This window comes from Oenanthe melanoleuca, chromosome 1A, assembly GCF_029582105.1.
Source record: "Oenanthe melanoleuca isolate GR-GAL-2019-014 chromosome 1A, OMel1.0, whole genome shotgun sequence".
NCBI classification, from domain to species: Eukaryota; Metazoa; Chordata; class Aves; order Passeriformes; family Muscicapidae; genus Oenanthe; species Oenanthe melanoleuca.
In genome coordinates, this window is record NC_079334.1 from 18,090,113 (window position 1) to 18,104,544 (window position 14,432).

General features: G+C 42.4%; 2 protein-coding genes across 2 annotated transcripts in view; both read right to left on the reverse strand.

Moving 5' to 3' along the window:
- LOC130248316 (tyrosine 3-monooxygenase-like) overlaps nt 1-3,804 on the reverse strand; it is a 28,498-nt gene extending 24,694 nt beyond the window's left edge. Inside the window, exons 1-2 of the mRNA XM_056481993.1 lie at nt 1,696-3,804; nt 631-805 (exon numbers count right to left, since the gene is read on the reverse strand). Of these exons, the coding sequence (XP_056337968.1) occupies nt 631-805; nt 1,696-1,893 (373 nt within the window). The 5' untranslated portion in view covers nt 1,894-3,804. The remainder of the gene's footprint in view (nt 1-630; nt 806-1,695) is intronic.
- A 1,263-nt stretch (nt 3,805-5,067) lies between these two features.
- The window catches only part of PAH (phenylalanine hydroxylase), a 31,446-nt gene continuing 22,081 nt past the window's right edge, over nt 5,068-14,432 (reverse strand). Inside the window, exons 6-13 of the mRNA XM_056481994.1 lie at nt 13,526-13,722; nt 12,984-13,119; nt 11,951-12,020; nt 10,224-10,280; nt 9,266-9,361; nt 8,807-8,940; nt 6,579-6,694; nt 5,068-6,114 (exon numbers count right to left, since the gene is read on the reverse strand). Of these exons, the coding sequence (XP_056337969.1) occupies nt 6,074-6,114; nt 6,579-6,694; nt 8,807-8,940; nt 9,266-9,361; nt 10,224-10,280; nt 11,951-12,020; nt 12,984-13,119; nt 13,526-13,722 (847 nt within the window). The 3' untranslated portion in view covers nt 5,068-6,073. The remainder of the gene's footprint in view (nt 6,115-6,578; nt 6,695-8,806; nt 8,941-9,265; nt 9,362-10,223; nt 10,281-11,950; nt 12,021-12,983; nt 13,120-13,525; nt 13,723-14,432) is intronic.

Below are 14,432 nucleotides of genomic sequence, written 5' to 3' on the forward strand. Positions count from 1 at the left end.
ATTTATTTCTACATTCTGGATTTAAGAATATATTTTGATCTTGTCTAAAAGGCAGTCTTACATTTTCATACCTTTAAAAATGAAACACTATTTTAAAAGGAAAACATGAAATTTCTAGAATTTCTAGAAACCAAACAGGTGAAGAAGTATCTTCAAGCTTTTTCCTTCTTTTTTTTTCCCAGCAACCTTATTCTTTAGCTATATTTCCAAACAGCTTCTTTCTTATGAAGTTGGAAGCTTTTCCAGTGACTAAAATTAAAATGAATTGTGATCATTTTGATTTAAATGCCAGTACTTATGAGAAAATAATTTTAAAAGACGTGCTGGAAAAACACTTGGTATTGCTTTCTGAGGTCAGACTGATGCTGTAATCAGACTTTTTGTGTTACAACTCAGAAAGGTCCATTTGAGGTCACCTTAGTCTCATACTGGACAAAACATCAAACATCTCTGTATTCAATGGTAAATTTAAATTTTGCTGTATTATGTTACATCCAAGCACATCAAGCTTAGAGAAGTACAAATCTAAAAATCCCCACAGATGTAGGGGAAATTTCTATTATGAAGCTGAAGTTAAACTAAAAACGTTTCTCCAAAAGATCTGCACTAAGAGATGCATACATTTCTTACCTTTGTCTTCTCTGCTGGTTTTCACATCCTTTGCTACTCTCTTTAAGGAGGTAGTAAGGGTACCAACATCAGCACTCTGAACTTCACATTCAACAAAAATGTCAAGATCATCCATAGAGTTCTTGGGCTTTTTGGCTCGACGGGTTTCAAAGTGATGGATCTGAGTTTCAAACATCTGCAAGAGCCAAGTGTTCTTATGATGAAGCTTCTCCAAAGGATTAAAATCCAGGTAAGTCTAGATAAATTTCTACAATGTTTTTAAAAGGTGACTAAAAGAGGAATTAACTAGAAGTGCGTGCTAAGCAATGTAGTCCAATAATGTCTGGTTTGCAAAGAGCTAAAATACAGACAGAGCTAAAGATTAAACACTATAGCATTAGGTGGAGAAAGAAGGAGATGAGAGATGAGATACTGTTGACTGTAGAATTTCATCTGTGCAGAGACAGCAAATGAGTGGCTGGGTAACTTAAAACCCTGCCAGAATGAAAGTAGATCTATTGATGTATAATAGCACTATAATCTTTAAATAATTGTGAAAAATAAGTAGCAAGTACAATACTTTTCTTTAGAGTTATTAATTTTCCCAGATAAGAGTGAGCACCTGGTAGGGGTACTTCAGTGCCCAAACAGTGCCCAGCTGTGTGGTTCACAGCTCATATAGTCTTTGTATCTCCTGCCAATATGCAGAGAAAATTCAGTGGCTTCTAACATCCCCACAGTCTGAGTGCTGGAAATGCCAGCCACCACAATTGCCAGAAAGAAGCCACTGGTTGGTGTCTGCCCTAAACAGCCCTTGCATGAAATGGTGATTCTTCTAAAACACTGTGCCCAGACAATCCCTCCCTCCCTCCAGAGCACTCTCCCTCTTTGCCATGAGACCAGACTACCTCTCTGAGCAGCTGGAGCAAAACCAGGGCAGTGACAAAGGGGAAGGGCAGCCTGAGGTGTAAGTCAGGCAGGGAGCAGGAGAAAGGTGAGAGGGGGACAGATGCAGACTGGGAGACATGGAGGCAGTAGGGACAGAAGAGAGGGCTCAGCAAAGGAAGGGGATGTTGAGGTCTGTACCTCAAAGACTTCAGCTGCCTTAGAGAGCTCAATCTTCCTCACACTGTAGAGGGTGAGTGTCAGGGTGAGAGAAGCTCTGTCATCCTCCCTGTTGGAGTCCAGGCTGCCTTGGCTGTTCAATGACTCTATGCCACACATCTCTTTCTCCTTGTTGGCCTCTTCTTTTGGGCCTGATATCCCCACCAAATCAGTCTTCATTGGGAGATAGGGGAGTGGATGGCAGTAGCCAGATGTTGAGTGGAAAGTGCCCGAGGGTGTGGGAGCAATGGCCAGGGGAATTGGAGGGACTGAGGTGCAGTGTGTGGTGAGCTCAGAGCTGCCAGGAGCAGGGACACAAGCTGGCTGCTGTGTGTTGGGCGCAGGGACATTTATGGTGGCCGTGGCAGGCACATCAAGGGATGCTGCCCGTGTAGGATGTGCGCAAGAGCCCGAGACAGCCCTCCTCCCCTGGGTCACTTCAAAGTGCAGTCCTGCTCTGTTTGAAGGTGTCTGCAAGCTGCTCAGCCCTGGGCAGAGGTTCCTTTGTGGAGAGGCAATCAATCAGCCTGAGCTCCACTTACATCTGCAGCCTGGACTGACCTGCTCAGTGTCTGAGACTGTCCTTCACCCGCACTCTCTCTTACTCACTGGGACTCTCTCTGTATTGTCTGTGTCCCCAGTGAACCAACGGGTTCTTCTCCCAAATCATGGTCCAATCCAAGTGCTGTCTCCTCTGCACACAAGTCTGGGAGTGCCAGAGAGACCTCAGCCAAAGTCAGAGTTCACTGCCTGCTTCTGAGCTTTTCTTACCCACAGGATCTGAACCTGCTGTACCCTACCCCTCCAAGGGAGCAGTGCTGCCTGCAGGCTACGTTCCTCCATTGGAACTTGTTTCTGTCATGATTTTGTCTTCAGTGAAGAAGACTCTCAAAAAGACCAGGGTCACATCTTTCTTGTGGGTGGCAGGACAAATTCCAGGGAGATTTAGCTCTGCTTCTGACAGGGTGGGCACATCTTCCCTTCCCTTACCCTTGACATAAAATCTGTTTTTGGATATGAGCACCCATATCTTCATACCTCAAGTTACAGTGTGCCAGACACCCAGTGAAAGTCATCCTGCAGGTCCAGAGATAAGACCACCCCTCTGGCCTCCCTTTGTGGATGGAGCCCTTTTTTATGTGCCCCTTAGCTAATCCTGGCTCTGTCACACCCCTAAGTGTTATCATGCTCCTACCTCTCCCCTGCCAGAGCAGATAAAAACAGTGTAAGGAAATGTTGTTCTCTAGGGATCAGGACACCACCATCTTTTCCCTTGCACCTAGGCAGAGCACTGGGGTGCTCTATCTCCCAGCTGATGGACAAACCCTAGGTGAATTTCACAGCACCGTGCCCAGGAGGGCAAGGGGGCAACCCAGGGGTGGTTGAATGGCAGCTGCAATTCAATTAGTTGGGTGGAGACATGGGTTTAAGAGGAAAAAAGCTCTTCCCACTCCCACGTTGCCCCAGCAGTAGTGGCAAGGCTGGGCACAGGAGAAGAAGGCCATGTCTGATCACCACAAACAACCTGCCCTGTTTTTATCTGGTACCATTGCAGATATATTTATCCTGTATGAGCAGGGAGCCACTCATTTGAGATGGATGCAGCATGAATGTATTTAGTTTATTTAGATTAATCTAGATGGTTACATCTGAACATCAAAATGTCTTCTCTGACAGCTGCTAGCACAGTTTGAAGCAGGTCTAAAAAGAATGCATTCCCATGGGCCACACCTGTGCTGAATCCCTTTTTCAATCATTTCTGCACTCTTTGGAAACAAAATGTCCCTTGCCCAAGGCTGCTGTCAGATGTAAGACCCCAGAGGAGCCCACCAGTGCTGACAAGCCCTCCCTCTGCCACAGCCATTGACCTGGGCCACGGTCACTGCAGGGGAAAGGGCCCCACAAAAAGCTCCTTTGATCACCTGAAACCGAGCTGGAGATGAGGACATCAAGAAATGTGATCATAGTAGGATAGAAGAGAGAAAGGTTATTTAAAAGATTAGCTTGGGATAGGTTAGTGTGAGTAGCACTCAAAGACTTTGTGAGTATGTAAATGTAGAGCAAGCTGGGCCTTGTGCACTTCCAAGTGATGGCACACACTGGGAAGTGTTTATATCAGTCTCATGGTCTTGGATGGATGAGTGACAGTCAACCAGCCCAAGAGAGCCTTTTTCTGTGCTGGGGAACACCTCAGATGGGCATTCCCTCCTACCTGGGTATTTAATTCTGGTTGACTTGTGTGGTTACCATATAAGGAGGATTTACACTGGTCAGATAATAAAAAAAAAAAATTTCCTACACAGCTGGAACTTTCTTTAAGCATGGAAATAAGTCACCTATTAAGGAGTACTATTTAAAATGTGATTTATCTGTAGCATTTAAAGTGCTTATGTACAAGATTATTTGTTCTACAAGAAAATCTACTTTCCATACATTTCCTCTGCTTTTAAAATGCTGAACATTTAATTTTTCCTCTTCTGTCTTGCTGAGCAGCCATGCTATGCTGCTTTGGCTGGAATTATTGCTCATTTAAACCTGCATTAAGGACAGAGAATCAGATATGTGGCACCAATATTCTCTAACTATTCCACTTGCACATAAAAGAAAATCATGAATCCTGGGCTCTCAATATCACTGTAGAACAACTGCTGCTGTCATGCATACAGCAACAGCCAGAAGCAGAGGAGCTGGGAAAGCTGTCTGAGGATTAGTTTGACAGACTTTACCCTTGGGATGAAATTGTGTCTCTGTACCATACAGTTACCTCATGGGTCCTCTTATATTAAGAGAGAAAAATATGGGCTACTTTCACACTGAAAATACATGTCAAGTGGGATTGAAAGATCTAGAGAGATATTGTGATAAAAAAAAAAAAAAAAAAAAAAAAAAAAAAGGAATAAAAAGATACTGAGATAAAAAAGGTTACTTCAAAGCATCAAAATGATACCATTTTGCATAAGTATTTGTCTATTGAAAGGGTTCCAGCTGGTATCCTTAGATTAATGTTATTACCCTCCATATATATAATGAAAAGAACTGTATTTTCTGTCTTCCTAAAGGATGATTCTTACATTAAAGCAGTATTGATTTTCAAACTATAAATACAAAATTAGTACTATCACAGGTATGAGACTCATGGGCTTTCAAATCCCTCTCCATCTTTTAATCTTCTAACAGAAATGTGACCCCTGAGCCACATTGGTGTCATGATGCAAAATGATTTCAAGCTGGAAATGATGTTCTGCTTTGCTTTGCTCCATTCTGCTCCAATGTTCCAATGCTGAGTTCCCTCCTTCAACCAGGAGCTGCAAGGAGGCATTATACAATGTGGACCAGTCCAAGAGGGCATTTAGCTGATTTGAGTGAAATTTATTGGATAAATACAGAAACAGCTTCCTGAACAGCAAAACTCCTCTCTCAAGCTCAGCCATTGAGTTAAGCTGAAGTCACCTTTGGTTCCATTTGCTGACTCAGTTGACATAAACTCCAGGAAAAATAAAACTGCTTTCACCAAAAAAAGGGAGATTAAAGCTCAGATGAGCAGTGGAGATACAAAAAGGTGTTGTTGCTTAGGACCTGTCTTGAAAGATAACATGCTTGGGTTTGAATGCAGTTAGACTGTGACACAGCTGACAGGTCTTCCATGGCTTTGGTGGGGACTCTAGCCACAGATAGAGTGAGTTAGGAGTTGGAAGGCTCTGATGTCTTCAGCTGCATTGTAACAGGCACTTCCTCTCCATTTCCAAGGTGCTGGTAGCCACCTTCTAGGTTGTGAGACCAGAAAGTTAAGAGACACCTCTCAGAGAGAACACACAAAAAAACTGTAGCCTTCCCACATCAGCCAGCTACTGTGATAGCTGAGTATGCCTCTAAAGAGAAATCTTCCCTTGTACCCTGAAAAATCTCCCTGTATACCCTGCAAGGTGTAGAGTTTCAGACTCCATGGGAACCTTGGACAACTGGGAAACACTGAGAGGAAAGTGGCTGTGAGAGAAGGCAAGATGTTCATCACTGACATCCCATCCCTGGTCCCAAACCTCACAGGTGCAGCAGATTGTAGCTCTGCATGGTGAATATCTCCTTCTGCTAACCTTTGGCACAAAATGTATACAGACTTTCTCCAGATTCCAGGGAATAAGGTAATTTTTATACATTAGTGAGAAAAAATGGATTAGTTTCTGAAGGCCAGAAGAGTTGAGGGTCATCTATAGATGTCTGTTTATATGCTAATCTCTAATAATTAAGATATATAACATAAGTATTGATGCAGTACACTGGAAGGTAATAGAGTGAGGCTAGATCAAAACTGGCACTTGCACATGATAGCTCCTAGTCACTAGCAAGTTACAGGAAATCTTCATTAGATCTTCTGGAGGGCATTGCAAAGGATCCCAATCTCACCTGCAAAGGAAATAATCAGAGCAGTTAATTCAAGATCTAGCCCATTGCTAACACTCCTGTATGTTTTTAACCTTTTATATCCATTGTCTTCAAGAATAAGGTGAGCAGGGAAGTGCTGGACACATTTATTACTGGAGCCAGTGTGAGGGGGGAAATGTGATCAAAGCCATGGTTCTCCTTCTCTTCCTTACTGAAAACAGGATCCACCTCAAGGCCATCTGACATTCCCAGCATCTCCCCCAAAACTGGGTTTTTCAGGTTTAACAAGTTACAGTCAAGTGGAAATGCTTGTTGAAACTTGGCTAGAATTGGGAAGTAACTTTTTTCATGAGAAGGAAGTTATGTGCTGCCTTATCTTGGATAGGCTCAGAGCATTAAATGCAACCAGATGGAATCCGCCTTGTGGTTCCTATTTCTGACCCAAGTTTTGAGGAATTCAAGGTAACAAATCTGCCATTTCTTACTGTTGATGGTGTCAGCTAAGTTCTTCAGCTGCTTTGTGTTGTCCAGGACTTCAATCCTCTGTGTGTAGGGATTATACCGAACAGAGAAAGGACGAGGGATTGTTTGAGCAAATTTCCTGAGGGCAAAAAACATAACAAATGTACAGTTGAAAAGATTTTTTTTCACTAACTATTTTCTTGGTGTATGCTAATTGTGGGGATAAGAAAATCTATGGGTAGAAGTAACTGAAGTTCCTACTGACTAATCTGAGACCTACAATGTTCTGCAGCACACTTGAAGCTGCATTTGTCCTTATCACCTCTGTTTTTTCCTGAACAGGAGTAACTAAGCAATTGGCATGGCAGCACTGCTCCTGGTATAGGCCAACTATGAAGCAACTGGGATCTGCCTAGCCTCATATTCCTTTCATTAGTACAAAATGTAGGAATTTTAATCTAAGTCTGAGCTACTGGTGAATTAAGGTCAAGGGTCTATGCCATCCTGGTATGCCAAGGAGCAAGCAGAGACCTAATTTCTGGTGTGGCCTAGCTCTTAAATTACCTGTAGCCTCCAGGTAATGTAAGAGCTAGATGATAGTTAATGGAGTGAAGCAGCCTTCTCTGTTGCAAAGTAGTTAATTCCATGTCAGAAGCATTAAGATTTTGGTGTCTTGGGAAAATATTAATTTGCATAACCACAGAATTGTGGAAAGAAGGGCTCTGAATGGGATGAGATGGTCAGAGCTATTGTTCCAGGCTCCTTGTAGACCCCAGCAGGATATTGGCTTATATATCTGCTTTGGATTACTGAAGTTATTGCTGAAAGAGGAAGGGAAGCACGCAGGAGTTGATTATGGAGCCCCACTACACAGACTGTGACTCAGCAGGGTAAATCCCATATGCCCAGAGCAGTGGAATATGCTGGATGCCACCCTCACAATGCTTCTTCAGTTTAAACCTAATTATTATCAGCTAAGGACATTGTCTCAAACAGAATTCAGTATGAACAGGCCACAAGGTGTGACAGTGAAAAAATACTATGTTGACAATGATGAATTTAGCAGCACTGGTCTAGTTTTTCTAATAGGAGAGATCACATTAGAAGAGGGCTTTCCCAAATCTCAGCTGAAGGTAAGATCCCAGTTAGAAGATGAATCCCTTAAGCTGAGATCTTTCAGGTCAATCTCAGAATAATTTTTCAGAAAGGTATTCTCATGTCCTGGTGCAAGCCACTAACACAAGCACTGGACCAACCTCCAGGACTTCTAGTTCAATTTAACCACTTTTTCAATTTAGTCAATTAAATAAATAAGCTCCAAGATATTTTGTTGCAGCTAAGTAAGGCAGCATCTTCCGCTTCCTCAAGGAGCTTGCTATTCAGTTAGAGATGTACACAGAGAAAACAGAAGCTGTGTGCAGGATATTAATAGCACAGCCTGGAAGAGAAGGCAATCTTTCCCAGGTATTTCCCCAGGGAAAAGGGCACAAGCAGAAGCCACAGAGTTATGGTAACTAAGGAAGCAGCAGGTGAGAGCTAGGAAGACCCCAGAATTGGGTAGCCTCAGGTAGCAAAATGCCTTGGGATGTAACACAGTTTATCTGTGAACAGTAGAAAGATAAGGGACTGAAGGTCTGGGACAAATCCCTGTGTGGCATCTCCAAGTGAAAAATATGTTGAGTGTGAGCCAAGGTGAACCCCCAGTGGCTTGACTAACATCCAGAAATATGGTGGTATGTTGGTGTTTTAACAGGAATGGAAACACTGTCAAGGTGAAAACCAAGCTGAACCCCAACACAGGCTGAGCCATTCCTGTTCCAGAACTGAACCTATCCATAACTTCAGGGGAAAAGGAGTAGATGCTACAAGATTTTTTTTTTTCACAAGGACTGTTAATTCTAGTAATTATAAAGTTACTTGGTTTGCATTAGTTAGTCAGATTTGACCTTAAATGTTGGCATCATTGCAATTGAACAGATAATTTTTTTGTGGTTGAATTTTGGTTAGACAGATGAAACTCTTAGTAACACTAAGCACAAATTCTTGGCTTCATATATAAGGTATATTCCTGTTACTACTCATTTTTGCCCAAGATTCTGAGGATAAAAAATGTTTATTATCTTTAAGCATTGCACAAATTTTTCTAATGCCTCTCAAAACATAATTGTGAACCCAGGGCCCATTATGGCAATGAGATCCACTGTCTTTGCAGCAGGCAAGAATGGGCTCTTCTCTGGAATGACTGGAGTACCTTAGCTTTTCTTTTGCATCTTTAAAACTTTCAGCAACATAGTAGATAGGCTGGAACTCAGTAACAGGGTACTTCTGCACAGAAGTCTTCTCCAGGACAAGAGGCTGAATCTCAGGCTTACTTGATAAACAATACTATGAACAAAAAGGTAAGAAATTTATGTCAGTGTAAGGGTGCTTGAATGTGCTGTGAAACAAATAAAGAGCCACTCCACTCCGGACAGGGAAGAGTTGCTCCTGTGGTAAGTAATAAAGTGATACAGTCACTTACTGGGAAAGAAGGAGGTATGAGTTCCCTGTGTATCCATACACACCTACACATTTGTCAGATCTCTACAATAAAGTACTAATTTCATGCAACTTCTATGCACAAAGTATGAAGCAAAACCAAAGATCTGAAGACATTCAAAAAAGAAATTTGAATAATTATAAACATGTTTGAAATATTTTTAGAACACACCTGCAGCTCCCCAAATGAAGACAGCAGTCCTGCACCATATGCCTTGAGAGAATCTCCTTCCTTACAAAGTCCAAACTCAACTGTAAACCAATAAACCTGGAATGAAAATGAGACAGAATCTTATGATTCCTTGATAAAAAGCAATATGTGTACACCATTTATTTGAATGCATTTGGAGTATTCATTTCTATGTAAAATGTTGCCATGTGTCAAAATCAAGTGTATAAATGCAAATAATGTCCCATCAGACTGCAATTCTTCTCCTGGGAGAAGCACAGCACTAGATTCTGTGTGCCTGAGAATCAGTTCGGTTCTATGACAAACAAAGTTGTGTTTTACTGTGCTTATCTTTGTCAGCAGACACAAAGAAATTATAGCAATAAAGCCATAATTTTGGCTGGCCAACCCAAAGGGATATCTGCCCTGGCTCAGAAAAAAATACCCCAGAGTCAAAGCTGGTGGAATTCTTTGCCAAGGTGGCCCCCATTTGGCACTGGAGACACTAATCTCAGAGGAATACCCCCGGTTTTATTCAGAGTTTGTGGCTCTGAGAGATCTCAGTGGTCTCAGAGTAGCATCCAGGTGATCTGTGTTGACTAGAGAGGATATTGCCAGCCTGGCAAAGTGGAAGAGATGCTTGAAGGTAAAAAAACTACAGAAGCTGCCTCTTTAAATTTCCTGTGGGGATGTAGTAAGATATAATCTTTTCTTGCCCAATATGTTTGTGCTGGGGGAAATCTAGTTGGGGCTTCTGTGTTTAATCACAGCTGTCACTTTGAGTAAGGGGTGCCAAAGCTGTTTTCCTTTAGTGCAACTGTTTCAGGGTGGGGCTTTCCAATCATGCTCTTCACTCTGATCCCATTCAGCTCTCTGGGAGTTCTATCAGTGACTTCAGTGGCAGCAGAATTAAGACAACACAGGGCGCTTTGGAAAACTGAGCCCTCATTTATTAAATTACCGTAGCAAGTTTCTCGATGAAATCATCTGGAGCTCCCAGAGATGCCAGTCCAATTTCCTGTAACAATAAACCATTATTCTTCAAGCTGTTTATTGCAAACATTCTTCCTGCCCCATCTTATGTAATTGCTCACATTTTAAATGTTACCATTGCTTACTACCACACACAAATGTTTACAGGACATGTTCCTATCATGCAAGATCAATTTTAAACCAGAAACCTCTCCAAAAATGAACAAAGGGTCTTGTCCAAATGTCATTCACAAGGCATGATCCTTTGTGCCTGGTACAAAGCCCACTGAGGTTGAATAAAATTTTCCTCTTGCTTTGACAGGCTTTTGATCAAGTCTACAATGAACATCTGAGAGAATGATAGGGTCAAAAGGAGGAAAATCAATCACACCTACACACCTTATATATTTCTCTTTGTTTTGATGAGTCCTGATTAAAGGAGTTTTTCTGGAGCCTTGAATGAGCTATTTTTTCTGAATGACAAGGCATGATTTGAAAGAGATTATTCATACCTTGGGAGCTAATAGAGATTTTTTTCCCAGGAGGCATGCAACAGGATTCAAAAGACAGAAACACAAGACTACATATAAACAGGTTCCTTTCTTGATTTGCTCTAGTGAGGACTGCACAGTGAAAAAATCAAAGGGCTTCCCCAGACACAGAAAAGGCATTAGAGCAGCTTATCACCATGTCAAATCCTAGTGAGCCTAGGTACAGTAGGGCTTGTCTGGAAGGACACACAGTTCTGGGAAAGGGCAAATCCTGAAGGCACTACTGGGAACTTACTAACTAGATCAAACTGACATCTGTATTTTGAGAGGCTACATGGAGTCTTCTTTTCTTTTCTTTTCTTTTCTTTTCTTTTCTTTTCTTTTCTTTTCTTTTCTTTTCTTTTCTTTTCTTTTCTTTTCTTTTCTTTTCTTTTCTTTTCTTTTCTTTTCTTTTCTTTTCTTTTCTTTTCTTTTCCTCCCTTCCTTTCTTCCTTCCTTCCTGGAATCCTTCCTTCCTGGAATCTTTCCTTCCTTCCTGGAATCCTTCCTTCCTGGAATCCCTTCCTTCCCTTCCTCCCTTCCCTTCCCTTTCCTTCTCTTTCATTCTCTTTCCCTCTTCCCCTTCCCTCTTTTTTTCTCTCTGTCAGTCTTTCTGTCTGTATGCCTTTCTCTCTTTGTGTATTTCCATGTTTTATGGTAGTATGCAGACAAAAGCTTACTGCTTCACCAGGGTTTGGCTTCTTTTCCAGAGACATTAACACTAACAAAAAGAAATCTCCTCTCCAGCCTTCTCCCATGCTTACAGCTGAGACAGTTCCTCACTTTACTCAGCCTCCAATATCACTTCAATAGAAAACAAAACAAAATCTCCACTTTCCCTAATATTGAACATCATGGTGAGGTAATTATCCATCTGACTCATGAGCTATGTGACTTCACTCAGAAGGATCAACATCTGCAGGAAGGTTTTAAGATGATGGCTTGATGATGGCTTCACAGGGCCTGTCAAAAAGCAGCTCACACAAGATCATGTTTGGAGCTGGACTTTATGATTTCACCTACGTGAATTGTGTCCAGATTTCAAGCAATAAATAAACCATCTCAGCCACTCTTACACAGCATGCTTAAATGTGAATCTGCACCAGCCTTCCCAGCTCTTGGATCATCCTGTGAATTATGAATGTGTGTTTAATTATATAAATAATATAACCACCGAGTAACTTACCTGGGAAAACTGAGCAAAACTGGGATCAGCAAAAAGAGGGACATGTCCTAGCAGCTCATGACAAATATCACTGCAGGAAAACATGACATCTGAATTACTGTGATTCAGGAAAAGTCCAGCAATGCTGGGAGAAAGCCCTAGAGCCAGCACACAGTCAAGAGCACAGTGCATTTGCTCCTACCAGCAGATATCACTCACACAAAAACATTTTCTGAAATTATTTGTGTGATGGAAATGCTTGCAAACCCCAGAGTTTTCTGTGCTTCTGCATCATACATCCCTCAGCAGCAGGGACTCTCTTAGATTCTTCAAATTCAGAGAAGTGATTTGGTGAGATGGAAAGGGGAAGGGGAGAAGATGTCCAAAAAAGGCCAGGTCTGTGGAAGACATTTCAGCCTGGCACAATAGGATAAATAAAAGCAGGAAGAAAAATCAGAAGAATCAAAAATAGAAAAAAAAAAAAAAGAAAAAAAGAAAGGGAAAAGAGTTTGTGGAAGTAGGAAGCAAAAAAAAAAAAAAAAAAAACAAAAAAACCAAAAAAACCAAAAAAACAAAAAAAAACCAAAAAAAACCAAACCAAGGAATAATTGCAACAATATGAAGCAGAATAAGAAATCTGTATTTAAAATGGCAAGTGGGAAAGGACAATGGACAGGGACAGAGAGAAGCACTCCAAAATGAAAAAGAGATGCGTTCAATGGTCTGGGCTTCTCCTATCTTACTGCCAGAAGCTTACTTGCAACAGGTTGAGTCCTTGCTGCACTACTTAGGTCCCAATAGCTTAGCTAAATGTACACTGCTCTCCTGCATCCCAGCCACCCCAGGAGCAGGCCTTCAGTAGCAAAACTGTCTCATCTGCCCCAGGAGAACTTGCAGGAGTGGATGCAGATTGTTACACAGGCTAGAAGTGCTCAGTAAATGTCTTCAGAAGAGAGCAGTCCCTTGGCCGTGCTCCCAGGAGTGCTCAGAGCCCCTGCAGTCCCCACTGGCCTGGCCTGCTGCAGTGTGCAGCCCTGGCGTGCCCAGCACTCACGGCTCCGGGGTGTACATGGGCTTGGAGGAGTGGCGGATGTACTGCGTGGAGTGGAAGACGCGGAACGCCAGCCCAGCCAGGAAATCCCGGGAGGAGAGCAAGCCTGCGACGGGGCGCAGCCGGAACCCAGTGCAGCCTGGAGGCACAGAGAGGCAGCATCTTAGAAACAGCTGATGGGCTTGCTTGGGCCTTAGCCAGACTCCTCACAGCTGAAAAGTTTGTTGACGGTTGTTTTGGCTTTTTTTAATCTCCTTTTGTGTGCTGGTTTTGCATTGAAGCCAAACCAGCACGTGATTTTAAATAGAGTTTAATTGCAGGCAAGTTTCTGCCCAGGTATACCACCAGCACATATCTGAGCAGCTGTCCCACTGTACCCCAGAAGCATTAGAGAAGGACCTGGGACACAGGCTAAGTCATGTACCCAAACAACACAGGGAGCCTTTGATAAATCAGGGATTGTGTTTCCTTCTCTGGAAGCACCACGCCCACTGATAGCTGAGGCCTTTCATTTAATTTGGTTCTTTTAGGTGCTTCAAACTTACTCTGCAAGAAATTTGAAACATCTTCAAGCTGGGGGATATTGTCCTCCCTGTAGCCACAGTACTTCTCCAGCAGTGGGAACACGTGGTTGTGTTCATAGCAAGCATGAGTTGGATACAGACTCTTCAGCTCTCTGAAGACAGTGCCCCAAGTTTTCTTTTCTTCTTCTGTGTAGGTGACACGAGGAATGGGTTGGCCACTAGAAAGAAAATGGATACCCTCAACAGCAGCCACAGAAAACATCCTATGCCATCCCTTTGTCCTTTCCCACTTGCCATTCTCAAAGCAGTTTTCTTATTCTGGTTCATGTTGCAGCTTTACTAGGTCTGGCCAGGAGCTGCTGGTGCAGGAGGAGAGATGTTTTTAGGCTGATGTGCAGGTGCAACAGGAGCCTCACTTGTCCCTAGGCGCTGGCTGGAAAAGACTCTACTGACCTTGAGATACTGGCCTTTAGACAGCTCCTTGCATTACTGTGTTAAAAATAGACCAGGGCTTATTTGTCTTTTAAAGGTGTTGTTCTAAGAATATTTGCTGGCAGTTGGTTTCAATTTATTTTTCCTTCTAGATGTGAAGGAACTGCTTTACTTCTTACTCGAGCGAGCATTGTGTTAATTGTTTTTGTAAAAAAAAATCAGCTCCATAAAACTCTGTTGCAGTGGCAGAGAAATTCTAATCTGTGCTCTGTGCCATAACAGATGCAGACTGCAGTCAGTTCGACTTTTTACAATTATAAGAAGTAATTATGAGTTAAATCCCACCCTCAGGCCTCCACGTGCTTAGCTCATGTTGAAGCTACCAGGAGCTACACATCACAAGCAATGCAGTTTGGCCTCCTGTGAACAACCAATTCCTTAGCAATAATGTTAAGGCCATAGGTGAATCCAGCAGCTTTAAAAATCAAAGGGGTTT